Source organism: Megascapheus bottae, chromosome 31 (assembly GCF_031878675.1).
Source record: "Megascapheus bottae isolate mThoBot1 chromosome 31, mThoBot2.hap1, whole genome shotgun sequence".
Classification (NCBI taxonomy): Eukaryota; Metazoa; Chordata; class Mammalia; order Rodentia; family Geomyidae; genus Megascapheus; species Megascapheus bottae.
The window spans coordinates 8,898,471-8,926,279 of NC_143539.1; the positions used below are offsets into that span (position 1 = coordinate 8,898,471).

General features: G+C 45.1%; 1 protein-coding gene across 3 annotated transcripts in view; it reads right to left on the reverse strand.

Moving 5' to 3' along the window:
- Positions 1 to 1,620: 1,620 nt before the first annotated feature.
- The window catches only part of Garre1 (granule associated Rac and RHOG effector 1), a 63,923-nt gene continuing 37,734 nt past the window's right edge, over positions 1,621 to 27,809 (reverse strand). For all 3 annotated transcript variants that reach the window (XM_090322791.1, XM_090322792.1, XM_090322790.1), the window contains exons 4-14: positions 26,105 to 26,245; positions 25,784 to 25,879; positions 25,526 to 25,687; positions 24,161 to 24,319; positions 20,621 to 20,718; positions 15,535 to 15,660; positions 7,836 to 8,863; positions 7,180 to 7,345; positions 6,106 to 6,243; positions 4,694 to 4,772; positions 1,621 to 4,226 (exon numbers count right to left, since the gene is read on the reverse strand). In XM_090322791.1, the coding sequence (XP_090178917.1) occupies positions 3,909 to 4,226; positions 4,694 to 4,772; positions 6,106 to 6,243; positions 7,180 to 7,345; positions 7,836 to 8,863; positions 15,535 to 15,660; positions 20,621 to 20,718; positions 24,161 to 24,319; positions 25,526 to 25,687; positions 25,784 to 25,879; positions 26,105 to 26,245 (2,511 nt within the window). In that variant the 3' untranslated portion in view covers positions 1,621 to 3,908. The remainder of the gene's footprint in view (positions 4,227 to 4,693; positions 4,773 to 6,105; positions 6,244 to 7,179; positions 7,346 to 7,835; positions 8,864 to 15,534; positions 15,661 to 20,620; positions 20,719 to 24,160; positions 24,320 to 25,525; positions 25,688 to 25,783; positions 25,880 to 26,104; positions 26,246 to 27,809) is intronic.

Here is a 27,809-nt window from a genome sequence, read left to right on the forward strand (position 1 = left end):
TTTGGCCGAGTGGTTAAAGTGCTTGCCTAGCATGTGCGAAGACCCAGGTTCGATTCCTTGGTACCACATACATACAAAAACGCTGAAACTGGTGCTGAGGCTCAAGTGGTAGAGCTCTAGCCTTGAGAAAGTCCAAGGACAGTGCTCAGGCCCTGAGCTCAAGCCCAGGACTGGCAAAAAAAAAAAACACCAAAAAAACTTTAACTGTGAGAAAATGGGTATTCTCACCTAATAGACTTGAGTTTCAAGGACAAGGACATTTACTATGCATTCTTGATTTCTAGCAAGGAGCCAAGGCCCTAGAAAATGATTAGGCCACTCCAAAAACAACTGATACTACTTGTCAGCTAGTCCTCCAATCCAGCCCCACAGACACCCCCCACAGGCTATCCTGAGGAACTGCATGCTTCCTCTAGCACTCTGGAGCAGTGAGGTGGCAGCTGATCATACCCTATGCATGTACATGGCTTTTTCAGCAGTCAGATGACCACTGGAAAAGATTTCTTCTTTGTCTCCAGATGAGGATGTGGGTCACTTCAATGGCCACGTCACCCATAGCCGGCTATCTTCTCCTGGTTCCAGGGCTGGCATGGGGCAGGGGCTCCCCAGATGGGAAAGGAGGCCCACAGCTGTCTACGTATCTCAAAGGCCCATGTGTGTCCTCCACTTCTCAGGAGGGTAGAGGTCTCTAATGGTGCTGGTATAACATCTGTCTTGCTTCCATTCCCACCCTTGCACACAGCTGGAGTTATGGGGCTCCTCTCATGCCCTGTCCAGTGAATGCTGGGTGGGTAGCTATGTTAAATAAGCACACACTGGAATAACTTTTTTTTCCCCCTTTTATTTTATAGCTTATCATGGGTCTTGGGCATGCTGAGCATAGGCTGTGCCACTAAGTGACACCCCCTGAGTTTCTGGAGTATTTCTTAGTACCACATGGTGGTTGCTAAGCAACTATCTTAGAGATCATCTAGAAGGCTCTCAGGGGATCTCAGCAAAGCTAGAGTGGAACTTATGCTTGTTGTTTACTTAATAATCTGACATCCCTAAATTCATGTAAAAATTTCAGTGACATGCTGTTTTTTCTGTAAATGAAATGCAGCTGAAATTTTGTAGTCCACTCCGTGTGGTTCTCATCCCAATCTTCCTTCTACATAGTAGGGTGGCAGGATCTGGTCACAGAGGTCTTCCTATCCCAGAGACAAGTCTCTTGGAACAGACTGGGTTCCTGCTGAGGAAGGACCCAGTGATGGAGGAACAAAGGCAGGGTACAGCTCCCATGCTTCCTGGGGATATGGACCCTGGCAGAACCCAACCCAGACAGCGTGCTTGTATTCTCCAACAAATCTCTGTCACCTCTGCCCCAGCTCCATTTGCACATGCAGAGGGCTGTACTGGCTCTGGCTCAGGGCAGCCAGTGTGAGGGCCTGTGATTGATTCTTTGTGCCTCACCTGTCACTCCAACTCATCCTGACCGCCTGACAGGCCTCAGAATCAGAAGGCATGCTGACCTAAAAAGTCAACTCAGGCAAAGCTTGTCAAAGCCTTGAATCAAGGCAGCTTCTGACTGCTGCCCTTTGTTTTAAATAAAGATGCAATATATTATTAAATGTATATATATATATATATTTTAATAAAGCCAATAGTTATTTTATTTATAGGAGCTTTCAAAGTAAGATACAAAATGTAGAGTTCCAGTTTGGAAGCATAGTAACTCTTCATCCGAAGTCCTGCAGATGTCTGAGCAAGACAGTCACACCTGCTCAGTCACGCAGGACACGTTCACTCCCACACACGCATACACACACACACACACACATTCACACACACATACATGCGCTTTGGCAAGACCTCTCTGCCGAGCGCAGCACCTGGAATCACCAGTGTTCAGAGTGGGCAGGGCTAGGAGCACAGCACCCGCACAGACTACACAAACAGCGCCCCACAGTCTCAGCTATGGAGATGCAAGTACACGAAGTGTCTTCCCTAATAGGAGAGGGGAAGGTGGGGGGGACAACAAATTGGAAGGTGACAATTCGACATGTCGCCTGTGCTGGGGAAGGGGGGCGAGAGCACAGAGGACTGACATATATCCAGGGTGAGGTGGTCTGGGGAGGCACTGTTAAAACCACAGTACTTCTAAAAGAACTGGAAGAAACACATTACTGAAGGAGATAGAAAAAACTATCTTACAAGGAAAAAAACCAGCCACAAGGAACTTTAACAGATTAGTGTGCATACGGTGACAACTAACACAGACAAGAGCCACGCAGGGTTGGTGCAAAACACGTGCCTGAAAAACTATGTACAAAACAGTTCTCTGTAAACATGGTGAGGTGAATGGAGCCCACGGTGGGTGAAGGATGGTAGATCAGCAGTGGCATCCCCACATGGCAAAGACAACACCATACGAAAATCTCAGGGGGCGGGGCACATAAGCCGTATGGGTCCTCTAGGATTTGTGTTTGCGTGCATGTGTGTGCGTGTGATATGTGTACATACCATATATATTCTTTTTGGTATTTTTCAATATAAATTTACTTCTATCTGTAGAAAAATGAGAACATAAATGTGTCACTAAATCTTCGCTGGAAAAAGCTGATAATGGAGTTAGAAAGAATAAACCATTTATTAGTAGTTAAACATATATTAAAATGGTTTAATGATTTAAGAAAATATAAAAAAAATATTAATACTGTCAAACTTCCATACCAGAAAATATCATGGATTTTTCTCAATTAGACTTTTTTCAAAGGTGAAATATGAAAAAAAATTAAATAAGATTTATATAAAGAACTTTCTGCAACCTCAACTAATAATACAGTGGGATGCCTAGTCTATCTAGATATATATTTATTATTTTTCAATTTAAGCACCATTCAATTCTTCTGGATCCATGCTGGCTGGAAAATATCCTCAAATCCACAGGATATTATCTATTTAATGGCACGTGTTAACTGAAGACGTGGTTTGTATGTTGCTTGTTTTTAGGACTTTTAACTGCTAACTACATGATTGGTTTGTCTTCTGAGCCAACTTGCAATGTCCCTGCAGCTTCAGGTGTGTATGTGTGTGCGTGTGAGGGGCCCCTGTAGCCCCTTCCCTGTGGCTCCCCATCTGGAACTGTGCCCACCCCTCTGGCCACATGTGGAAGGATGTGAGGGTGGCAGATGCAATCTCTGCGGGTAGTGGCTCATCTCTGAGCCCCATCAGGAGTGCACATTCCACTTCAGCTTTCCCATCCTGCCTCTGCAAATCTGCTGAGGACTGCAGGGTGAGACAGCTAACCAAGCCTCAGAAAACCCAGGCCAGTGCCTGCTTTTGATCACAAGATGTCTATGCTTATCCCACTGTTGTATGAAATTAAACGAAGTTAGTGTTGAGAGCAAACTTCCAGCCAGTAGATCTGGTATGTTAAAAGACCCATGGACATTTTAGGCAGGAGAGGTTTCAACCAAAGCCTATGTGAGAAACAGTTCTGTCAGTGATTGGTGTGCTCACCACCCAGTGTGTGGAGGAGGGAGGAGGAGAGACTTCTCCAAGAATGGTCAGTTTTGTTCTCAGCCTACAGGCCTCAGGCCATTGCACACGGCATGAGTAACTCCCTCAGACACCTGTTCTCCAGATGTGGCATCCAAACCACCTGAGGTGCTTACTAAGCATGAAGATTACTCAGCATCCCTGCTGAGCAGCGGACTCTCTTTCTTCAGCTGCTCCTCCCGGGTCTGCTGCCTTTCAAAGTCTGAGAAACACGACTGAGCTGCCAACTGCCACTGCCCCCAAGGAATATTCCCCTCCCTGGGATTGGGGTGCACTGGTCCTATGGGGGAGTGGGAGGAGGCTGCTGTCAGCCCAGGTGCAGGGGCGCTCATCACCCCTGCTCTGGCCGACAGGCAGGCGTGCCCTGGTCAGTACTGGGGCAGGTAGGCTGGCCTGCGCTCAGCCTTGCCAGGGAAGGCCTTGAAGGCCTTGGGTGCCGCCTTGTGTGCTGGTGGGGTCGGGGCTGGGGGCTGTGGCGGTGGTGTCTGCACGTAGCTGAAGGAGGTGGCACTGCAGTCGCCGGTTGCTGCCCACACTGGGGACTGCAGCATCTGCATGGTGTCATTCCACTGGCTGCCAGGGCTGGCGACGGCATAGAGGGGTGTGCCAGGGCTGGGCAGCGTGCTGGACAGTGGGGAAGGATGCTGCCAGGGTGCTTTGGGCGGCCATGTTTTGGTTTTGTTCTCCTGGGAGACAAAAGAGGTCCTTAGTAGGGATTTATCACATTTTCCCATGTCCCCAGATCTCTGGCCCTTCTTTCTTGGTAAGGGGTTGGGTGAGAGCTGTAGCCTTTCACAGCCTTGTCTACGAGACTGGCTGTTACAGTGACAACAGTGTCACCATCCAGTATGGAAGACACTTACCAGGAGTGCAAAGCTGTATGTGTGCTTTCTGGGGAGAAATTGGGATTTGAACACTCACTGTTCTTTAGCCTTTACACTTAGGTAAATGGTGTACCACTTGAGTCAAGCCTCCACTTCTGGCTTTTTGGTGGTGAGTTGGAGCTAAAAGTCTCTAGGATTTGTCTGCTCAAGCGAGCTTGAAACTGTGATGCTCAGATCTGTCTTGTGGGTAGCTAGGATGACGGGCGTGAGCCCTGGCATTGAGCATTGGGCACTTGTGAGAGCAGCTTTGGAACCCGTGCCCACAGTACCTGGTTCATGTCCTCCACGGTGGGAAGGAGAGGTGGTGAAGGCAGCGTGCTGGTGTCCTGCTCTCCACTGCTATGCTTCCTGAAAGAATCAAGCACTCAGAGTGACAATGACCTAGCTTTCTGTTCAGATAAACTCTAGGGAGCCATCTAGGGAGCTGCTGGGCTCTGGGGTCTCCAGGCCCTGAGGTGTAGGTGAGAGGGTCTCCTGAGTAGCTAGGATTGCAGGTGTGAACACAGGCATGCAGCTTCCCACGTCGTTCTCACCAAACTCATCTCTGTTTTTTTTTTTGTTTCTCGTTTTTTTTCCCCAGTCCTGGGGCTTGAACTCAGGGCCTGGGCACTGTGCTTAATGTATTCTGCTCAAGGCTAGCACTCTGCCACTTGAGCCACAGGGCCACTGCTGTTTTTTCTGTGTATGTGGTTCCAGGGAATTGAACCTAGGGGGAACACTAAGCCACACTCTAGGCTAATTGTAGTCTTTTTTTTTTTGCCAGTCCTGGGCTTGGGCTCAGGGTCTGAGCACTGTCCTTGGGCTTTCTCAAGGCTAGAGCTCTACCACTTGAGCCTCAGCACCACTTCTGGCTTTTAGCTATGTATGTGGTACCGAGGAATCAAACCCGGGTCTTCGTGCATGCTAGGCAAACACTCTACCACTAGGCCAAACTTCCGGCCCTAACTGTAGTCATTTTTATGACTGTATATCTGCACATGCATTATCACTATCGAGGGTGAAAGGGAGTGAGACCCTTACCAGGAACTACACAGCCTGCTGAGAAGCCTCATCAATGACAGCTCAGCTGCACCTTACAAGGCCCAGACCAGCACCCCTAGACCCTGTCTCTTGATTCCTGCTTTGCCTATGACACCTGTGTTTCTGGCTACCACAAAACTGTTCTTTAAAAACCCAATCCCAACATTGTCATCTGGGCTACAAGCCTGCGTGGTAGCCTGAGAGGACCAGGACAGTTTGGCCTGTTGACAACTCCTCCTGAAGATGTTTTTTTTTTTTTTTTTGGTGGGTCCTGGGGTCTTGAACTCTGGGCCTGGGCGCTGTCCCTGATCTCTTCAGCTCAAGGCTACTGTCCTATCCTTGAGCCACAGCCCCACTTCTCCTTTTCTAGAGATTAACTGAAGATAAGAGTCTCTCGGTCTTTAGTGACCAGGCAGAGTTTGAACCATGATCCTCAGATCTCAGCCTCCTGAGTAGCTAGGATTACAGGTGTGAGCCGCTGCACCCGGCTCTGAAGATGTGTTTGTTTTTTTTGCCAGTCCTGGGCTTGAGCTCAGGGCCTGAGTCCTCAAGGCTCAAGCTCTACCACTTGAGCCTCAACACCACTTCTGGGCTCCCAGGAGTAAGCCATGGGTCATATTCTCATGTTCCCCTTCTCCTTGGCTTAGAAATCTCTTCTTACCTTCTCTGTTTGACTGCAGCCACAAGGTCAGGCCCTGAAAACATGGAGAACAGACTGTCCCCATTGGCTGAAGATGTCTCGTCACTGGAGCTGGCGGAGTCTCCTTGAGCACCTGACCAGCCACTGTGCAGGCCATCACTGAAAGTCCAAGATAGAAGTTGGTCCTGGGCCTCTGGCCAGCCAGTGAGACACTGACCCCACAGCCCCAAACCTGCCCTCTCTCCATCAATCTCATAACCCAATGGTGGGCTCCTGTTTCTCTCCCTTCCAGAATCCAAGGTCTTTCCTCTTCTCCCTTATTTCAAAAATAATACCTTTTATTGCCTTCAGAACCTTCTGGCTTGTATATACATTTTAATATTATTTAGTGCCAGCACTGGGGCTTGAGCGCAGGGTGATTCTGTCGCTTAGCTTTTTCAATCACGTCTGGTGCTCTAAGTCTTGAGCCATAGCTCCACTTCCAGCTTTTTACTGGTTAATTGGAGATAAGAGTCTTACAGACGTTCCTGCCCAGCTGGCTTCAAACAAGAACCCTCAGACCTCAGCCTTTTGAGTGGCTAGGATTACCAGTGTCTGGCTTCAGCACAAAGACTTAGATACAAACATGCTGGTGGCTCACGCCTGTAATCCTGGCTACTTATAAGGCTGAAATCTGAGGATCTCGGTTCAAAATGAGCCTGGACACAAAAGTCTATAAGACTTATCTCCAATTAATCACCAGAAAACTGGAAGTGGTGCTGTGGCTCAAAGAGTAGAATGCTAGCCTTGAGCTGAAGAGCTCAGGGACAATGCCCAGGCCCCAAGTTCAGCCTCATGACCAACACCGCCCCCCCCCCCAAAAAAAAGGAAAAAAAAGATGCTGATTCAGGTAGAGGAGTGACTGAAAGTATGAGCTTGTAGTGTGACGTGTCCACAGGGACTGATCATACCACTTGGTGTCCTTCCTGAGCCTCTATTCACTTGAGTGGGGGTTTGGAACTGAACTCCCAACCACAGTGCACAAACATCCATGGGTCTCCCTTTCCCACAGACTCCACACAGGAACTTGGCTCCCCTATTGGAGTTAGCACTCACCCTTCTGTGAAGAATTCTGGAAGAGGCCAGGTCCGGTGGGCGTCCTCCATGGGTGGCCAGTTGCCTCGGGTGTGGCCTGGTCGGCGACCATGTTGGGAATGCCGCTTCTGCTGCATTGCCTGGCTCACTCCTGCCACATAGCGTGCAAACTCTGGGTCTGAGCCCACTGTGTTGAGATAAAGGAACAGACAAGGGGTGGGAGACAAATCAGCCTCTTGGTTTCTTTCTCTCTGAGGGCGGGCTGGTCACATACACAATGAAATGTGCTAAGGAACTGGCAGCCACAGGCCCCAGAGTTGATTGTTGGCCATAGCCAATACCCAATAGGGAGAAATGGGAGTTTGGGCACTGAGGTTTCAAGTTGCGTGTAGTGCAAGTAGGGACTGTTAGGACCAAGACCTCAAGTACAAGAGCCCCAGTACCAGCACGCGCGTGCCCATGTGCGCGCGCATGCACACACACGCACAGAGACATAAAGCCTCTTCTCACCAGTCTTCCCTATGCTTGCTAGATTAGCTTTATCTAAGCCTCTAGACAGGACAAAACCATCTTCAAATGAGGGGGACTGTTATTTCACTTTAAGGAAGTAGCCGATAGGGCCTAAGAAATCCTCAGAGATATTGAAATAAGGTGAGGGGTGGGGAGGCCTCATGTACCTGCAGGGTCAAAAGGCAGAATTTCTCCCAACATTCCAAAGACTCCATCGCTTTGGTCCCGGTTTGGCCAGGTGTTATTTCTAGGTCCTTGTGGCTTCTGTCCCAGAACCTCCGACATCACATTGTCCATATAGCTGCTCACTAGACCCAGGCTGTACAAGTCAGAACTGAGATCAGATATGCCTGGCCACTGGCCCAGAGGAGACAGACCTGCTCCCACAGGCTGTGTGGGCTGCTGGGGGGACCCATGGATCCATTTCCCTGGTGCCCGAGGCAGGGGCTGCTGTGGTCCAATGGGTTGGAGCAGGTGTTGATAGTATTGCACCTGGGGTGGCTGTTGCTTTGGAGACTGTGGCTGAGGGGCCAGACTTGGCTGGGATGTCAGAGGCGTGTGGGCCCCAGTCTGGGGTGGATGTGAGGGAGGGGGCATTGGCAGTGACGGCTGCTGTGACTGCAAAACTCCAGCCTTCTGCTCAGTCACTAAGGCTGTGGCAGCAGAATTACGCCTGGTCACCAAAGGGGAACCCTGATGTGACTGGCCCATGTTAAAGCCGGAAAGGAAATCGATCACCTCCTGCATCTCCTGATCGGTCGGTAAGTTCATGCCTTTCTCATCCTTGCCATCTTCCCCGGGCAGCAGGTTCTCCCGCCTCTCCAGGAGAAAACCATTGGCCATTGGATTACTGGAACTCTGAGCTGACTGGGAAGGGTCTGGGGTCCTAGGGAAACTGCCGATGGTCAGAATGCTCTGTAACCGAGTGTCTATGTTGCTAGGTATTTTGGCCTTCTCTTCTGAACAGCCAGCTATAGAGATGTTTTTGGAAGGGGTGCTTGGGATGGAATAGTTAGTGCTGCTGCTTGAGCCAGAACAGGAAGCTTTCTTGGTGAACCGGGAGGTCAGTTTGGAGAATGTCTTCTGCAGGCCGCCTGAAGATTTGGTGCCGTTTCCAGAAGGCAGATCAGCCGGATTCCCAAAGTCACAGACCTCCCTTTGGAGCTGGATCTGTATGCAGGGTAAAGCTTGTTCCCTATTTCAACAGGAAAAACAAAAAAGAAAATAATACCAAGGGTGCAGGGCTCCAGTAGCTTACTCCTATAATCCTATTTACTCAAGAGACTGAGATCTGAGGACCATGGTTAGAAGTCTCTAGTCCATGACTCTTGTTTTTATATTTTTTGCCAGTCCTGGGGCTTGAACTCAGGGCCTGGGCACTGTCCTTGAACACTTTTGCTCAAAGCTAGCACTCTACCACTTGAACCACAGCATCACTTCCAGCTTTCTCTGTGTATGTGGTACCAAGGAATCGAACCCCAGGGCTTTGTGCATGCCAGGCAAGCACTGTACCACTAGGCCACATTCCCAGCAACTTGAGTCAAGTGACTCTTATACTTAATTAACTACTAAAAAAAGGCTGGAGACCCAATAAGTTCCACTCCCAAACTCCTAGAGCTAATAAACCACTTTAGCAAAGTGGCAGGATTCAAAATTAACCTGCAAAAGTCTTCTTGTACACCAACAATACACAAACAGAAGGCAAAATCAAGAAAATGATTCCATTTGCAATAGCCCCCAAAAGAATAAAATACTTAGGAATTAACTTAACCAAAGATGTAAAGGAATTATTTAATAACACTATAAAAGCCTAATGAAAGAAATTAAAGAGGATACCAGGAAATGGAAAGACATCCCATGCTCATGGGTAGGGAGAACCAATATAGTGAAAATGGCCATACTGCCAAAATTAATATACAAATTTAATGCAATCCCCATCAAAATCCCAAAGACATTCTTTACTGAAATAGAAGAAGATACAATCCAAAGGTTCATATGGAACAAGAAAAGACCTAGAATAGCCAAAACAATTCTAGGCCAAAAGAGCAATGCAGGTGGTATTATATTACCAGACTTCAAACTCTACTATAGAGCCATATATAATAACAAAAACAGCATGGCATTGGCACAAAAATAGATCAGAAGATCAATGGAACAGAAGATCCAGAAATAAAACCACATACCTATAGTCAACTTGTGTTTGACAAAGGAGCCAAAGATACACAGTGTAACAAACACAGACTATTCAATTATTGGTGCTGGCAAAACTGGGCAGCCACATGCACAAAACTAAAAATTGACCCTACCCTTTAGCCATGCACAAGCACTAACTCAAAATGGATCAAACACCTCAATATCAGACCAGAAACCTTGAAACTGCTATACGGTAGAGTTGGACAGACACCGGAACTCATAGGCATAAGCAAAAACTTCCTGAATAGAATCCCAAGGTTCCAACAGATTGGAAAGAGATTCGATAAATGGGACTACCTAAAAATGTTTCTGCACAGATAAAAGCATTGATACTAAAGACAGCCAATCAACTGGGAAAAGATATTTACCAATAATTCAACAGACAAATGCTTAATATCCAGTATCTACAGGGAACTCAAGAAACTAATCCCTCCAAACCCAACAAACCAATCACTAAATGGGCAAGGGAACTAAAGTGAGACTTATCATAAGAAGAGGTTAAAATAGCAGAAAAGCATATGCTCATCATCCATGGTCATAAAGGAAATGCAAATAAAAACAACCCCATGATACCATCTTACCCCAATTAGAATGACCAACATTCTGAACTCAGACAATGACAGATGCTAGCCGGGTTGTGGAGAAAAAGGAAATCTACTGCACTGCTGGTGGGATTGTAAACAAGCTCAGCCACACTGGAAAGCAGTGTGGAGGTTTCTTAAAGAACTGAAAATAGACCTTCCCTACGATCCCGCCATACCACTTCTGGGCATCTATCCTGAACATCATGACCCAGGATATGATAAGGATACCTGCTCAGCTATGTTCATTTCTGCACTATTCACAATAGCCAAGCGATGGAAGCAAGCCAGAATCCCTACTACAGATGAATGGATACAAAAAAATGTGGTATATACACAATGGAATTCTACATAGCCAACAAACAAGATAAAATAATGGCATTCCCAGGAAAGTGGATGAATCTAGAGCGAATCATGATGAGTGAGATAAGTCAAGACCAAAGGAACAAAAGGCACATGGTATCCTTAATATGTGGCTATTAGATCCAAACAGTACAAAAGCGATACTCAGTATTTGTATATCCAATGCTATGGGAATGGTATTGGAAATATAAAAACTCCATAGACATAAAAATTTATGACTGTAGGCTGGGAGTTTGGCCTAGTGGTTAAAGTGCTTGCCTAGCATGCATGAAGACCCGGGTTCGATTCCTCGGTACCACATACATAGAAAAAAGCCGGAAGTGGTGCTGAGGCTCAAGTGGTAGAGCTCTAGCCTTGAGAAAGTCCAAGGACAGTGCTCAGGCCCTGAGCTCAAGCCCAGGACTGTCAGAAAAAAAAAAAAAATTTATGACTGTATAGAAATAATGTTTTATTATATAGATCAATATGTATCTATGACATACAAACCCTCAGCCTAATTTTAATTATGCTCTAAAATCTCAGTGCCAGTGATTATATACAGAGATTCCCCTCTTGAATACTTGTTTGTTAAACACATCGTTTGAAATATGATGTAAAAATCAATGTTAATAAATTCTTTTTTTTTTTTTGCCAGTCCTGGGCTTGAGCTCAGGGCCTGAGTCCTGTCCTTGGATTTTCTCAAGGCTAGAGCTCTACCACTTGAGCCTCAGCACCACTTCCGGCTTTTTGCTATGTATGTGGTACCGAGGAATCGAACCCGGGTCTTCGTGCATGCCAGGCAAGCACTTTAACCACTAGGCCAAACTCCCGGCCATGTTAATAAATTCTTTAAATTAAAAAATATTTTAAAAAAGCAGTGCAATGAGAAAGCAAAAAAAAAAAAAATGAGAAGGGGTATCAATGTGTGTGAAGTAATGCACCTTCTATCAGGCGAATATAACTGTAACCCCTTTATTAATCACAATAAAAATATATTAGAAAATAAGGAAGCTGGAAGTAGAGCTATGGTTCAAGTGGTAGAGTGCTAGCCTTGAGCAGAAAAACTCATATCAGGCTTAGGTCCTGAGTTCAAGCCTGAAGACTGGGGCACACGTGCCTGTGTATACATGAATGAAATGTATCTTTTTTTTGAAAATTGTAATAAAAGGGTTACATGATATTTGCCATATAGAGGGTGCATTAATTCACATACATTGATACCCTTTCACATATCTTGGTACCCTTTGCCCTCCCCCCCACTGCCCCCCCTGAAATGTATCTCTTAAACAAGGAAGACTCACACTGCCTAATATTTATGAGGCCCTGAGTTTGATGCTCGAGCACTGTCAAAAAGGGGGAGGCATGGCTCAAGTAGTAGAGTACCTGCCTAGTGTGAGAACCAGTTCTAATCTCAATACCAAGGGTAGGAATGTAGCTTAGTTGGAGAGTGCTTTCTTAGCATGCATGAAGCCCTGTTCCTCGGCACTACATAAACAGAAAAACCCAAAAGTCATGCTGTGGTTCAAGTGGTGGAGTGCTAGCCTTGAGCAAAAGAAGCTCAGAGACAATGCCCAGGTACAGAGTTCAAGTCTCAGGACTGGCAATAAACAAACAAATAAAATATTCTAGTGCTACCATTTTTTTTGTTTTGTTTTGTTTTGTTTTGGTGGGTCATGGGGCTTGAACTCTGCCTGGGAGCTGTCCTTGAGCTCTTCAGCTCAAGGCTACCACCCTACCCTTGAGCCAAGCCCCGCTCCCATTTTCTAGAGGTTAATTGGAGATAAGAGTCTCAGGTCCGGGGGCCAGGAGTTTGGCCTAGTGGTTAAAGTGCTTGCCTAGCATGTATGAAGACCCGGGTTCGATTCCTCGGCACCCCACATACATAGCAAAAAGCCAGAAGTGGTGCTGAGGCTCAAGTGGTAGAGCTCTAGCCTTGAGAAAGTCCAAGGACAGTGCTCAAGCCCTAGACTGGCAAAAAAAAAAAAAAAAAAAAAAAGAGTCTCAGGTCCTTTTGTGCCCAGGATGCCTTTGAACCTTGATCCTCAGATCTCAGCCTCCTGAGTAGCTAGAATTACAGGTGTGAGCCTCAGCCCATACCATTTTTAAAAAAGATAGGGAAGTGGCACTGTGACTCAAGGGATAGGGCAGTAGCCTGGGACAACACCCAACCCAAATTTAAGTCCCATGACTTAAAAAAAAAAAAAAAGTTTAGGGCCTGGAATTTGGTCTAGTGGTAGAATACCTGCCTAGCATGCACGAAGACCCAGGTTCGATTTCTCTGTACACATATTTTAGAAAAAGCTGGAAGTGGTGCTGAGGCTCAAGTGGTAGAGCACTAGCCTTGAGAAAGCCCAGGGTCAGTGCTTAGGCCCTGAATTCAAGCACTAGGACTGGCAAGGAAAAAAGATAGGAAAAGACTGACAATATATAGAGGAGACAGGAAAGGAGAGAGGCAGAAAAAAGAGAAAAAGGTAGAGAGGAAAAGGTAAATGCATAAAGGAACAACAAGGGGTGCTAGTGTACAGAATCTACCTCCACCCCCCCTTTTCTTTTTTTTGGCCAGTCCTGGCCAAAAAAACCCCCCAAAAAAACAAAAACAAAAACAAAAAAACCCTCAAGGCCTGGGTACTGTCCTTAAGCTCTTTTTTTCCTCAAGACCATTGTTCTACCACTTGAGCCATAGCACCACTCCGGCCTTTTCTGTTTATGTGGTACCAAGGAATCCAACCCAGGGCTTTGTGCATGCTGAGCAAGCTCTCTACCACTAGGTCACACTCCTGGCCTACGTACACATTCTCTGTTAGTTTAACCCAGGGCTGTGAAAATGGTACCATGTGGCTTCTGACCTAGGTGTCAACCCAGCAGAGGACTGAAAAGCAGGCCAGATGTGAAAGCTACTGGCAGGGTCAGGCCTGTGCTGGAAGGCTGGGATGGACAAGCAGGCTGATCCAGCAAGGGCAAATGGACAAGTCCACAGTGCACTTTGGGGACATGGCACACGGTGGATGAATGGTTGCCACTTGGGTGAAGCTTTCTAAAAAATGTTTTTCTTAGACTGAAAGGAGGAAAGGACACAGACAGGAGTTGAGAATGAAGGCAGTGACAGTGTGACCCTGGAGACATTCTATCACAATGTAGAGCCCTGTGGCATTAAGAGACAGAGAAGGAACCGGTAGTGGTGGCTCATGCCTGTAATCCTAGCTACTCAGGAGGCTGAGATCTGAGGATCTCAGTTCAAAGCCAGCCCGAGCACTAAAGACCGAGACACTCTTATCTTCAGTCAATCACTAGAAAATAGGAAGTGGGGCTGTAGCTCCAGGGGTAGGGTAGTTGCCTTGAATGGAAGAGCTCAGGGACAGTGCCCAGGCCCCATGACCCACAAAAAAAAAAAAAAAAAAAAAAAAAAAAGGGCGAAAAGGTATCGTAGCAAGATGTTTAAGGTTTCTACTAGTTCTAAAATTAGCATTTCATCAAGAAGTAATCTTATAGCTGCACTATCAGCTGCTTTTACTGTGTGTGTGTGTGTGTGTGTGTGTATGTGTGTTTGACAGAGATGAGAGACAGATGGGAGGACACAAGGCCCTATGCATGCTGGGCAAATGCTCTACCTTTGAGCCATATCCTAGCAGACATAAGTTCATTTCATGAAGGACGTGAATAAAGTATAATATTTCTTTGCTTCATAAAGTGTGGTTAAAAGCCCCCACTACTTTTTATTTTGGACAATCCTGAAGCATTGTCCTTATGCTTTCTTGCTTTCTCAAGGCTACCACTCTACTACTTGAGTCACAGCACCACTTCCAGCCTTTTCTGTGTATGTGGTACCAAGGAATCAAATCTAGGGCTTCATGCATGCTAGGCAAGCACTCTACCCCTAGGTCACACTCCAGCACCCCAACCCCCTCACCTTTGTATTGTGTATACCAGTTACTGGGGCTTGAATTTAGGGCCTCTTGTTTTCACTTAGTTTTTTCACTTAAGGCTGGCATTCTATTACTTGAGCCATAAGTTTACTTCTGATTTTTTGTTGATTAATTGAAGATAAGAGTCTCACGAACTTTTCTGCTTGGGGTTGACTTTTTTGGTCAGTTGTGGGGTTTGTTCTCAGGGTCTAGGCACTATCTCTGAGATTTTTTGCTCAAGGCTAGCACTCTACCAATTTGAGCTGTAGCATCACTTTCAGTTTTCTGGGGGTTAACTGGACTTTCCTGCCCAAGCTAGCTTCAAACACTAATCCTTAGTTTTCAGATTCCTAAGTAGTGAGGAGTAGGTGTCTCACACCTGTGATTTGACTGTTTCTTTCTGTATTAAGTAGTTGTACAAAGGAGCTTCAGCAGAATGCTAGTGGCTTATGCTTGTAATCCGAGCAACTCAGGAGGCTGAGATCTGAAGATTACAGTTCAAAGCTAGCCTGGGCAGGGAAGTCTGTGAGATTCATATCCCAGATTAACCACCAAAAAAGCTGGAAGTGGAGGTGTGGCTCAACTGGTAAATGCTAGCTTTGAGTACAAAAGCTTAGGGACAATGGCCAGGCTCTAAGTTTAAACTCTAAGAATGGCACCAAAAAGTTTAAAAAAAAAAAAAAAAAAAAGAACAGAATGTTACTTCTGAGTCTTTTTGCATGACTTCTTGCTCACATACAACTACCGGTGACATGAACACACATAAACAGAACTTGGTCTCAATTTAGTTTGCTTACAACGCAAACGAGCTAGATAGCAAAACTTCCAAAACTGGACCAGGTGCCCACCTGCCTGCCCTCCAGCGGTTTAGGTCCAGTACAGCTGTGTAGAGCACATCCACCAAGCCCAGGGTCTTCTCAGGATCAAGGCTTCTCTGCAGCAGGGACATGGTAGCAGGGTCTTCCTTGAGGCACCTAGTCACAAACCAGGATGCATCAGTTTAGTTGCAAAGCTTCATGGAAAAGACTTCTAGTTTGGATAAATGTTAATAGTATAGCTCATTGCTCTGCAAAAAGCAGAGGAAACAAATAGTATCTTGGGACTTGTGACATCAAAGTACAGACGTGTTTCAAATCACAATGAAATCCTAAATAGATTCTCCATAAGACAAGACTACTGTACACATTTATTTATTTGCCTGTCCTGGGGCTTGAACTCAGGGCCTGCGCACTGTCCTTGAGTGTTCTCAAAGCTAGCATTCTTTTTTTTTTTTTTTTTTTTGCCAGTCCTGGGCTTGAGTTCAGGGTCTGAGCACTGTCCTTGGACTTTCTCAAGGCTAGAGCTCTACCACTTGAGCCTCAGCAACACTTCTGGCTTTTCTCTATATGTGGTACCGAGGAATTGAACCCGGGTCTTCATGCATGCTAGGCAAGCACTTTAACCACTAGGCCAAACTCCCGGCAAAGCTAGCATTCTATCACTTGAGTCATAGTAACACTTCTAGCTTTTTCTGGGTAGTGGTACCAAAGAATTGAACTCAGGGCTTCGTGTATGATAGCACTCTACCACTAGGCCACACTTCTGGCTCCTATTATATACATGTAATATGTACCTCACCTAAAGAATGTCATGCTTAATCTAGTCTATCTAACATTTATGGTAGGATACACTTTGACAAGATCATCTAACCTGTAACTGTTGTCTAAAGAAGTGCCAATTATCTTGTGTGTTAGTTAAAAACAATCTCTGTGTGGTGCCATCTAAATATACTTGCCTTTCTTTTATTCTTAACGCAGAGTTCCTGAAACCCTAACTCCCTAAGTGCTAAAAGAAAGTTTGGCTTTAAGTTCTTGAGTACTTGGTATCAAGACTCCAGCTCCTAACACAGAGATAATAAATATCCTGGGAGCTCTTAGGTGACTGACTCCCCTTTTTTCTGGTGCCAGTACTTAGGCTTGAACTCATGGCCTAGATGCTATACCTTACTTAACTTCTTTGCTCAAGGCTGGTGCTCTACCACATGAGCCATAGCTCCATTTTCAAGTTTTTCGTGGCGAATTAGGAGGTAAGAGTATCATAGATCTTCCTGCCTGAGCTGGCTTTGAACTGTGATCTTCATATCTTGGCTTCTTAGTTAGGGTTTCTTTTTTTCAGACAGGGCCTTGCTTTCTGTATAGGCTTGACTTGAACTGCAAATTTTTTTTTTGAATTTTCTATTTTCAATAGAAAATTCTACATCTTATGGAACAGGTTATAGTACAAACTTATGTGTATTGAAAATGCCAGGAATTTGGCCTAGTGGTAGAGTGCTTGCTTAGCATGCACGAAGACTGGGGTTTGATTCCTCAGTACCACATACATAGAAAGAGCCAGAAGTGGTGCTGTAGCTCAAATGGTAGTGCTCTAGCCTTGAGAAAGCCCAAGAACAGTGCTCAGACCCTGAGTTCAAGCCTCAGGACTGGCAAAAACAAACAAACAACAAAACTTACATTTAGGCCAGACACCACCGTGGCTCACACCTGTAATCCTAACTAATCAGGAGGCTGAGCTATGAGGATCTCAGTCAAAGCCAGCCTGGGCACTAAAGTCTTCAATTAACCACCAGAAAACCGGAAGTGGAGCTGTGGCTGAGGGGATAGGTGGTAGCCTTGAACTGAAGAGCTCAGGGACAGTGCCCAGGCCCAGAGTCCAAGCCCCACGACCGACAAAAAAAAAGTACATGTAGGCTACCCATGTAAGGGGTGTATTTGACACATAAGTAAGTTTTGTGTTTAGATTCGATTCCCCTCTGGAGATTATGTATTCAGCATGTACCCATGCAAATGTTCCAAATTCAAAAGAAACCTGGAATCTGAGATACACTTAAGAGTCCCAAGCATTGCTGATTAAAAGACATTCAGTCTTAAATTTCAAAGGGAAAAGCCTGGAAAATTTTCCCAGTTACCAAAGGCAGCCAGCAGATGGAGCTTCTGTATAGAACAAAAGTCTAAAATCTTTTCCCCCCCAAGTTTCCTGGATTAAAAAGAAAGTCACACAGGTAGGGGGTTTTTAGAAGGAAACTTAAATGTTAAACATTTTGATCTTAACTCTCTATACACACACACACTTCTTGCTGTTGTTGTTGGTTCTGGGGCTTAAACTCAGGGACTGGGCACTTGTCCCTGAGCTCTTTTGTGAAATGCTAGTGCTCTATCACTTTGAGCCACAACTCTACTTTTTTTTTTTTTTTTTTTTTTGCCAGTCCTGGGCTTGAGCTCAGGGCCTGAGCACTGTCCTTGGACTTTCTCAAGGCTAGAGCTCTACCACTTGAGCCTCAGCACCACTTCCGGCTTTTTTCTATGTATGTGGTACCGAGGAATCGAACCCGGGTCTTCATGCATGCTAGGCAAGCACTTTAACCACTAGGCCAAACTCCCGGCCCCCACAACTCTACTTCTAAAGTCTTCTTGTGGTTAATTGGAGATGAATTTCATCGACATTCCTACCCTGGCTGGCTTTAAACCTCAATTTTCAGATCTTAGCTCTCTGAATAGCTAAGATTACAGGTGTGAGCCACTAGCACTTGGCTGATTTTAAGTATTTTCTGCTGCCTTACATCTTTTCTTTTGGTCAGTCATAGGACTTGAACTCTGTGCCTGGGCACTGTTTCTGAGCTCAAGGCTACCGCCCTACCCCTTGGGCCACAGTTCCCCTTCCGGTTGTCTGGTGGCTAATTGGAATATCATGGACTTTTCAGTGCCCGGGCTGACTTTGAACTACAATCCTCAGATCACAGCCTCCTGAGTAGCTAGGATTAAAGGCATGAGCCATGGCATCCGGCTTTGTCATGAGCATTTCAAAAATAGAGAGCTGAGCACTGGTAGCTCATACCTATGAGCTCAGCTATTCAGGAAGCTAAGATCTGAGGACTGAGGTGCAAAGCCAGCTGGGAAAGAAAGTCCAGGAGACTTTTAGCTCCAATTAAGTACCAAATAAAGCTGGAAATAGAAGTGTGGCTCAAGGACCAGGAGAGTAGCCTAGTAGTAGATGCTTGCCTAGCATGCATGAAGCCTGGGTTCTATTCCTTGGTACCACACTCTCAGAAAAAGCTGGAAGTAGTGCTATGGCTCAAGTGGCAGGGCACTAGCCTTGAGCAAAAAGTGTCCAAGGACAGTGCCCAGGCCCTGAGTTCAATCCCTGGCAAAAAAAAAAAAAAAAAAAAAAAAGTGTGGCTCAACTGGTAGACTACTAACTTTGAGTGAAAATGCTAAGCAAGAGTTTAGATGGGATTGGTCCCCAGCCCTGAAAAAACAGAAGATGATGATGATTTAAAAAAAAAAAGATAACCTATACACATTACTTAGCTATACTTTGATCCACATAGGTACCAATACTAATAGTACCTTTGTGTCCTTTCTCTATTATTTTCCTACTTAAGGAATACAGAAAATATTTTCTCTATGGTCAAGTATTCACTCAGATTGCAATCTTAAGATTAATATAATATAGTGGAAGACACTGAACATTATTAAGATTGATTCAGATCTTCATGTGGAATCTATATGCCCCCTACAAGGACAAGTGACCAGAAGTGCTGAGGTCATACCCTAATTTTAGGCTCTGACATTCTCACTGCCCTCCAAGAAGGCTATGAGACTCACTTTCCACTCAACACACATTTTGTCTATTTCTGAAGTCTAGTCCAAAATTATTACAACATTCATTACTGTTTCTCTGAAATAATTATCACTGTGGGAAAAAATGGCATCATATGCTTGTCTTTTGCTCTAGAACCATCTATTAGCCTTTTCTGCTCAATGCTAGTGCTTTACCACTTGAGCCACAGCTACGCTACACTTCTGAAATTTTTTGGTGGTTCTTAAATATGAGAGTCTCGGGGCCGGGAGTTTGGCCTAGTTGTATAGAGTGCTTGCCTAGCATGCATGAAGACCCGGGTTCGATTCCTCGGCACCACATACATAGAAAAAAGCCAGAAATAGTGCTGAGGCTCAAGTGGTAGAGCTCTAGTCTTGAGAAAGTCCAAGGACAGTGCTCAGGCCCTGAGCTCAAGCCCAGGACTGGCAAAAAAAAAAAAAAAAAATGTGAGAGTCTCTTTCCTTTGTAGACTGGCTTTGAGCTTCAGTCCTCAGATCTCAGCTTTCTGAGTATTAGGATTACAGACAGGAGCCACCTGCAGCTGGATCTTTGCCTGGTTTATTAACTCATTTGTAGGAACTTGTTTTTCTTATAAACTATAAATTAAAAACAATATTTTGTCTCTTTGAAGTATTGCAATTATAATTATACAGGTAAAAAGGGCTCTGTTTGTCCCCAGATCTGCAATGACACTGGGTCAAGACCTGAGCTCAAGATCAAGGTTCTAGCTAGAACAAAGGGAAGGAATTCTGCATTCTCTACTCAGCTTTAGCGAAGTAATGGGTGACTCAGAAAAGATTTAGTAAGTTAAAAAGCTGGCAGGGCCAGAAGCATGGCCTAGTGGTACAGTGCTTGCCTAGTATGCACAAAGCCCTGGGTACTACATACACAGATTTTTTTAAAAAGCCAAAAGTGGTGATGTGGCTCAAAAGTGGTAAAGGACTAGCCTTGAAAAAACCCAAGGACAGTGTCCAGGCCTGAGTTCAAGCCCCAGGACCAGAAAAAACAAACAAAAAAAAACCCTGGAGACTGAGCACAAAAAGAATAGTGATGTTCATTATGAGAATCAACCAACATATTAATTACATTGTAGTCAGTGAGGTTCTTTTCCAGACATCTTAGCATATTTATCATAGAGCAACAAGTAAAATAAGTCATTATTCAACAATGATTGTAAATACTGAACATGGAGTTAAGACCTATTGTGGCATGCAAGTTTCTCAAAACGTAACAGTCATTTCAAAGATATACAAACTTCCACTGAGCTAAGGCTTCTGTTAATGTTAAGAACCAAGTTACCATGTGGATGGGACTTGAACCACGATTCTGGAGCCTTCTAAACTGATCTGGGGAGCATAGGCTTCTTTATTTTCAATCTGGGCTGTGTCAACTACAACCTAAGAGAAACAGAAACAACCACCAGTTTAGAGGGAGGCAGTCAATGGATTACAAAGATAACCAAAGGGTACTCAATGCTGAGTATTCCTAAGAACCATTCCATCTACTCTGAGGCCAGGAAAACAACAGCTATTTAAAAAAAAAAGAAAAAGAAAAAGAAAAAGACTGAATAAGTTGAACTCCCACATGTAATCCTAGCTACTCAGGAAGCTGAGAACTGAGGATCATGGTTCAAAGCCAGCCCAGGCAGGAAAATATGTGAGATTCATGAGTCACCAAAAAGCCAGACGTGGAGTTGTAGCTCAATAGATAGTTAGCTTTGATCACAAAAGCTCAGGGATAGTGCTCAGGTCCTGAGTTCAAACAAGATGACCCTATCCTGACCTATTTATAAAGTAAAACAACTTCAGGACAAAGAAGTAACCAAACATTCGTCAATGATCTCCTCTTGTTTGGAGGATTTTTTTTTGGACAATGGAATTTGAACTCAGGTCCTTGAGTTTGCTAGGCAGTGATTTACCCCTTGCACCATACCCTTAGCTCCCTGGAGGTGAGGTTTTTTTTTTTTGCCAGTCCTGGGCTTGAGCTCAGGGCCTGAGCACTGTCCTTGGACTTTCTCAAGGCTAGAGCTCTACCACTTGAGCCTCAGCACCATTTCTGGCTTTTTTCTATGTATGTGGTACCGAGGAATCGAACCCGGGTCTTCATGCATGCTAGGCAAGCACTTTAACCACTAGGCCAAACTCCCGGCCCCTGTTTTTGTTTTTGTGGGTCATGATGCCTGTATTTTCTAATAACTAAAAGAATTTCAAGCTGGATATGGTAGCACATGCCCATAATCCCAGCATTCTGAAGGCTGAGGCAAGAGAATACTAAATTTCAATGCAACCTTGGCTATGTGGCTGTCTTTAAACATCAATGACAAAGACTCAAACTCAAACAACAATCACTACCACAAAAGTATTTCAAGAAAACAAGTATAAAAGACTTTAAGTAAAAATCTGTAATATTTCAGGAGGGGTCAAGCTGTGCTGAGCTGTTTATCACCATCTCAAATTCAACCTCTAATGGTGTCCATTTCTAGTGCTGTAAACAGCTCCCGCAGCTGCTCCCTTGGAAAGACTTCCTGTCCAAGAACAGTCTTTGTTGGACCAGACAGGTGTTTCCTCTCTCTTCCTGCCCCCAGAACCCAAATCTAAAGGTCCTTTGTCAGCTACACACAAAGCTGTCCTGCAATCAGTGGATAAGGGACTAGGAAATTGCTGGGCTCTGAATAGGATGGGACCTTATAAAAAATTTTTTTTAACTATGTTTCCTCAAAATAGCTTTTGTGGCCTTTTTTTTTTTGGCCAGTCCTGGGCTTGAGCTCAGGGCCTGAGCACTGTCCTTGGACTTTCTCAAGGCTAGAGCTCTACCACTTGAGCCTCAGTACCACTTACAGCTTTTTTCAATATATGTGGTACCGAGGAATCGAATCCGGGTCTTCGTGCATGCTAGGCAAGCACTCTACAACTAGGCCAAACTCCCGGCCCCTTATGTGGCCTTTTGAATGCTCTACCACTTTGAGTCATAACTCTAGTTTTGGTCTTCTGGTGGTTAATTGGAGATAAAGAGTCTCATAGGCTTTCCTGCCTGAGCTGACTTCAAATCCCGATCCTCAGATCTCAGTAGCTAGCCTCACTGATGTGAGCCACCGGTGCCTGGCACCAGTAGATTCTTTTTTTTTTTTGCCAGTCCTGGGCTTGAGGAACCCGGGTCTTCATGCATGCTAGGCAAGCACTCTACCACTAGGCCAAACTCCCCACCCCTAGTGGATTCTTTTATAGGTTATCAGGGCACTTTTAATTCATTTCTTCTCTTGGGAGTTCTAGGCTAAGGAAACAGCTCATCTCTGTAGACCAGCTGGCTTTCTAAACAAAACCGTCTTGAACCATCATCTGCAAGAAGTCAAAGACAAGTATCCCCTAATTGCTCTTTTCATAGGTGCCAGCAACTCATGCCTCTGTAATCCTAGTCACTTAGGTGGCTGAGATCTGAGGATCTCAGTTCAAAGCCAGCAAAAGTAGACAAATTGGAGAGACACTTATCTCTAATTAAACTATCAATCAATTGGAAATGGAGGTATGGCTCAGGTGGTAGAGTGATAGCCTTGAGCCAAAAACATAAATGAGAGTGCCAGGCTCTAAGTTCAAGCCCCAGTACCGGTACATACATGTACATGCACACATACACATACCTATAAAGAAGAAACCTAGGAGTCCTTTTTTTTTTTTTTTTAAATCTAATTGTGGAATCAAGTGCCCAGAGCTTTAAGTGGGTCAGTGGTGATACAGAAAAAACTAAATTGTGATTCCAGATGCTGATCTCCTGACCAATCTGGTTTGAGCAAAAGGCTTTCCTTTTTCTCTGAAAGGAGAGAAGACTATAACACTACATTTGAGATGATGCTGTCATTTTATTACTAGGAAGGATACAGGCAGAGAGCTGGGGTACAATGACTAGAGAGGGATGTTGATTATAGCAGCAAAGCCCAGGGAGATGTGAGAGAGGAGCTGACACCACATGGATGAGAGGACCAAACTAAGTGACCATCAGAGACAAGAGAATTCCAGGTAAGAGGAGGGCCAAGGGCCAAGGTGTGAGACAGGAGGCAGTTTGTCAAATCTGGGCAGCTGGAAGACATTCAGTATAGCTCAGGAGTCAGGCAAGTTAAAGGATCTCATCTCTTTAAAATGAGGAAAGCCCAACTTATCACTTTACAACTAGGTTCCCTACAAGTATGAATCCTCAGTCTATAAAAGGAATTTTTTTGTTTCTGCATTTATTTATTATTTATTTTTTGTGCCAGTCCTGAGACTTAAACTCAGTTCTCACATGCTGGCTTGGCGTTTTTGCTCAAGGCTAGTGCTCTACCACTTGAGCCATAGCTCCACATCTGCTTTTTGGTGCTTAATTGGAGGTAAGAGTCTCATGGACTTTCTTGCCCAGGCTAGCTTCAAACTGCCATTCTCAGATGTCAGTCTCCTGAGTAGCAAAGATTTCAGGTGGGAGCCACTAGTACCCAGCTATGCTTTACTTAAAAAAATAACAAATTCAAAGGGCCGGGAGTTTGGTCTGGTGGTAAAGTGCTTGCCTAGCATGCATAAAGACCCGTGTTCAATTCCTCAGTACCACATACACAAAAAAAGTTGGAAATGATGCTGTGGCTCAAGTGGTAGAATTCTAGCCTTGAGAAAGTCCAAGGACAGCACTCATGCCCTGAGTTCAAACCCCAGGATCCCTCCCGCCCCCCCTCCTCCACAAAAAAAAAGGACAGAAAAAAATCTAGTCTACATTCTTTGGCACTGGAGAAGTGAGAAAGTCACTCCGTGTAATAAAGCATGTCAAGCACAGCACAGCTCGAGATGTCTCTTTTCTCCCTTGTCCACCCTATTCACTCACCAGTCCTGCCTGGCCGAACAGCAGCTGCACAGCGGTCTTGCAGGCACCCCGCCATGTGGATGGGCACACCTGGTTCAGCACTTCTGTGACAGGAAAATCATCCCTGGCTGTGATTCCATTGTAGGAATCTGCTTCCTTAATCAGCTGTAACATTGTGTGCTGCAGGTGGACAAGAAAAGCATTCATATCTCAAGACAAAGACACACAGGATCTAAAAGCTAGAGAAATGCATGATATCATCATCTGAGATGGAAAAGCAACATATGCAAATAATGGTACATATACATATATATTCTTTTGGGGGGTGGGGTAGGTCATGGGCTTGAACTCTGGGCTTGGGTGCTGTCCCTGAGCTCTTCAGCTCAAGGCTACTGCCCTGCCCCTTGAGCCAAGCTCCACTTCCCATTTTCTAGAGGTTAATTGGAGATAAGAGTCTCAGGTTCTTTAGTGCACAGGCTAGTTTTGAACCTTGATCCACAGATCTCAGCCTCCTGAGTAGTTAGATTATAGGTGTGAGCTACTGCACTGCCAGGCTATTAGTTTATATTAATGTAAGATTTAGTCTCAATTCTCCAAGTCCAGTGAAAATAATCATAGAGTATTTACAATGTACTTACTTTCAAGCCCTTTAGGATAAATATTTGAATAAAACTTTCTTAGCAAATATTTCACTTAAAAAAAGTCACCAGAGTGCTGAGGTTGTGCTCAATGGTAGAATACTTGTCTCGCATGTGTAAGGTCCTGGATTCAAATCCTAACAGCACAAATATAAGTTGCTAGTGATATCTGTCATTAGATATTACTATACTGAGAAGGACTGCAGCCTTTTCTTTTCTTTGACATCTTGTGTTTCTCTGGGTGAGTCCCATACTATACTGAAAAGGATCGCAGCTTCTTCTTTTGACATCTTGTGTTTCTTTCTCTCTCTCTCTCTCTCTCTCTGTGTGTGGAGAGAGACAGAGAGACAGGAAAGAGAGAGAGACAAAGAGACAGGAGAGACAGAGAGACAGAAGAAAGAGACAGAGAGATAGGAGAGAGAGACAGGAGAGAGAGAGGGAGAGCGCTAGCCTGGACACAATTCCTGAGCTTTTGTGGCAAGGTTAGCACTCTACTACTTTGAGCCACAGCTCCACAGCTCCACTTCCAGTTTTCTGGTGGTTAACTGGAGATAAGAAACACAAGAACTTTCCTGCATGAGCTAGTTTGGAACGGCAAACCCTCAGATCTCAGCCTCCTGAGTTGCTAGGATTATAGGCATGAACCACTGGCGTCCAAAGACAAGACCTCCTATGCTCTTCACAAGCCCTTAGGTTCCTTTGAGAACTCCAAGTTTATGCCCATTCCTGGAAGCCCATGGAAAAATACCGTCTTCAGTTTCAGATTGTCGGCAGCCGACTCATTAAAGGAGACGCCCTTCAGGAAGTGTGGTCCTATCTGCACAGGGACAGTGGGAAGTTCACACTGCATGGGCTGGGGAGGAGTCTGCCTTCGGCCTGTCTGTTGGGCTTCCACCTCACTGCAGCAGCCCTAGAGAAGGGTAAGAGAGGAGGTGAGCCACACTTGGCCCACATATGCCCAGATCACCTCCTACAGCGCCCAGAGCTACCTGACAGAAAATCGTACCTGTAAACTCGCCTCAATTGCCTTTGGGTTCAGGTGGAAGCCAGCTTTCATTGCGTATTCACAGTGGCCTAAACTTTCCAGAGCTATCTTATATGCCTGCAAAAAGGAAGTATTTTCAAGAGTCAGGATTAGATATAACTGGTTAGAATAAGATAAAGTCCAATCAAAATGGAAATTAAAATTTCCTATAGTTATTAAAAGGCTTGTCACCAATAAGTATCTACCTTATTACTTTTTTCCAACTGGCTCAACATCACACCTTGAATTCTCTCCTTCCACTATATCACTTGCTACCCATATGCCAAGCTTAAAAAACCTTACCTGCAAAGCACTGTCGATTTTAATGTTCAGTTCTTTCAGCTGGTGCTCAGGAATGGCTGCACTCTGGGAACAAAAGAGCTGCTGGACTTCGATTCCTGCCAGGCGACTATCACAGCCCCTTTCTCTCAGTCTAGATGTTGCCTGTGACATAAACAGTGGCTAATAGGTGAAGAATGCTACTGGCACCATCAAAACTAAGAGTAACAACAGCCAGGAGCTCACACTTGTAATCCTAGCTAGTCAGGAAGCAGAGGCTAAGGATCATGGTATGTGGTTTGAGGACATCTTGAGGGAGAAAATTTTGTGAGACTCTATCTCCAATGAACTACCAAAAAGCTGGATGCGGAGCTTTAACTTAAGTGGTAGAGTGCTAGCCTCGAGCCAAAGAGCTCAGGGATAGTACCCAGGCCCCAAGTTCAAGCCCTATAACCAATGATAACAACAACAAACCTCCATACAATCCTCTATCTTCACTAAGCTTTCTTTCATCTTAGTATGAACATGGCTGGGGGGGTCTACCATCTCCATGACTACCACTCTCCTGCTGGCCTATCTAGCTGCCTGGCTGGCTGAGCAATTCCTTCTTCTTGCTCCTTGGCCAGATACACCCTGTCTTTCCTAATTCAGGTGTCAACCTTCTGATCCTTCTTCTCAGAGCTTTCTTGTACCACTCCCGTGCCTTTCTTCTGGGCTTTGTACATCTTTACCACACCTGCACACACAGTTTTTCTTTTTTCTTTTTTGCCAGTCCTGGGCTTGAGCTCAGGGCCTGAGCACTGTCCTTGGACTTTCTCAAGGCTAGAGCTCTACCACTTGAGCCTCAGCACCACTTCCGGCTTTTTTCTATGTATGTGGTACCGAGGAATCGAACCCGGGTCTTCATGCATGCAAGGCAAGCACTTTAACCACTAGGCCAAACTCCCGGCCCATGCACACTGTTTTTCTAAGCTTTCCCCCAGCAAGCTGTGGCACAGGTTGCCATCTTGGTGCCTGCCACAATGCAGGTATTCACCGATTCACTGAAACTGTCACTTGAATGAACACAATAGTAAAGTTTCAAACTTGTGCTTCTTTCTTTTTTATCTTTTGGCTGGTACTCAGGCTTGAACTTGGGGCCTGAGTATTCTCCACTAGTTTTAAGTGTGTGTGTGTGTGTGTGTGTGTGTGTGTGTGTGTGTGTGTGTGTGTGTGTGTTTTGCCAACTCTGGGGCTTGGACTCAGGGCCTGAGCACTGCCCTGGGGCTTTCTTCAAGGCTAGTGCTCTACCACTTGAGCCACGGCACCACTTCTGGCTTTTTCTATGTGTGTGGCACTGAGGAATCAAACCCAGGTCTTAATGCATGGTAGTAAAACGCTCTACCATAGGCTATGCTACTGGCCTCTCCAATAGCTTTTTAACCTCAAGGATGGTAGTCTCATTTGAGTAAACTTGCAAACTCTAACTTCCCACTCTTGGTAGTTAACTGTAGATAATCCTAGCTACTCAGTAGGCTGAGACCTGAGGACTACAGCTTGAAGCCAGCTTAGTCAGGAAAGGCTGTGAAACTCTTATTTCCAATTAACCACCAGAAAAAGCTGGAAGTGGTTGCTGTGGCTCATGTGGTAGAGTGCTAGCCTTAAATGAAAAGGAACTCAGAGGGACAGTGACTAGGCCCAGAGTTCAAGCCCCAGAAGTGGCACACAAACAAACAAACAAACAAAAAAA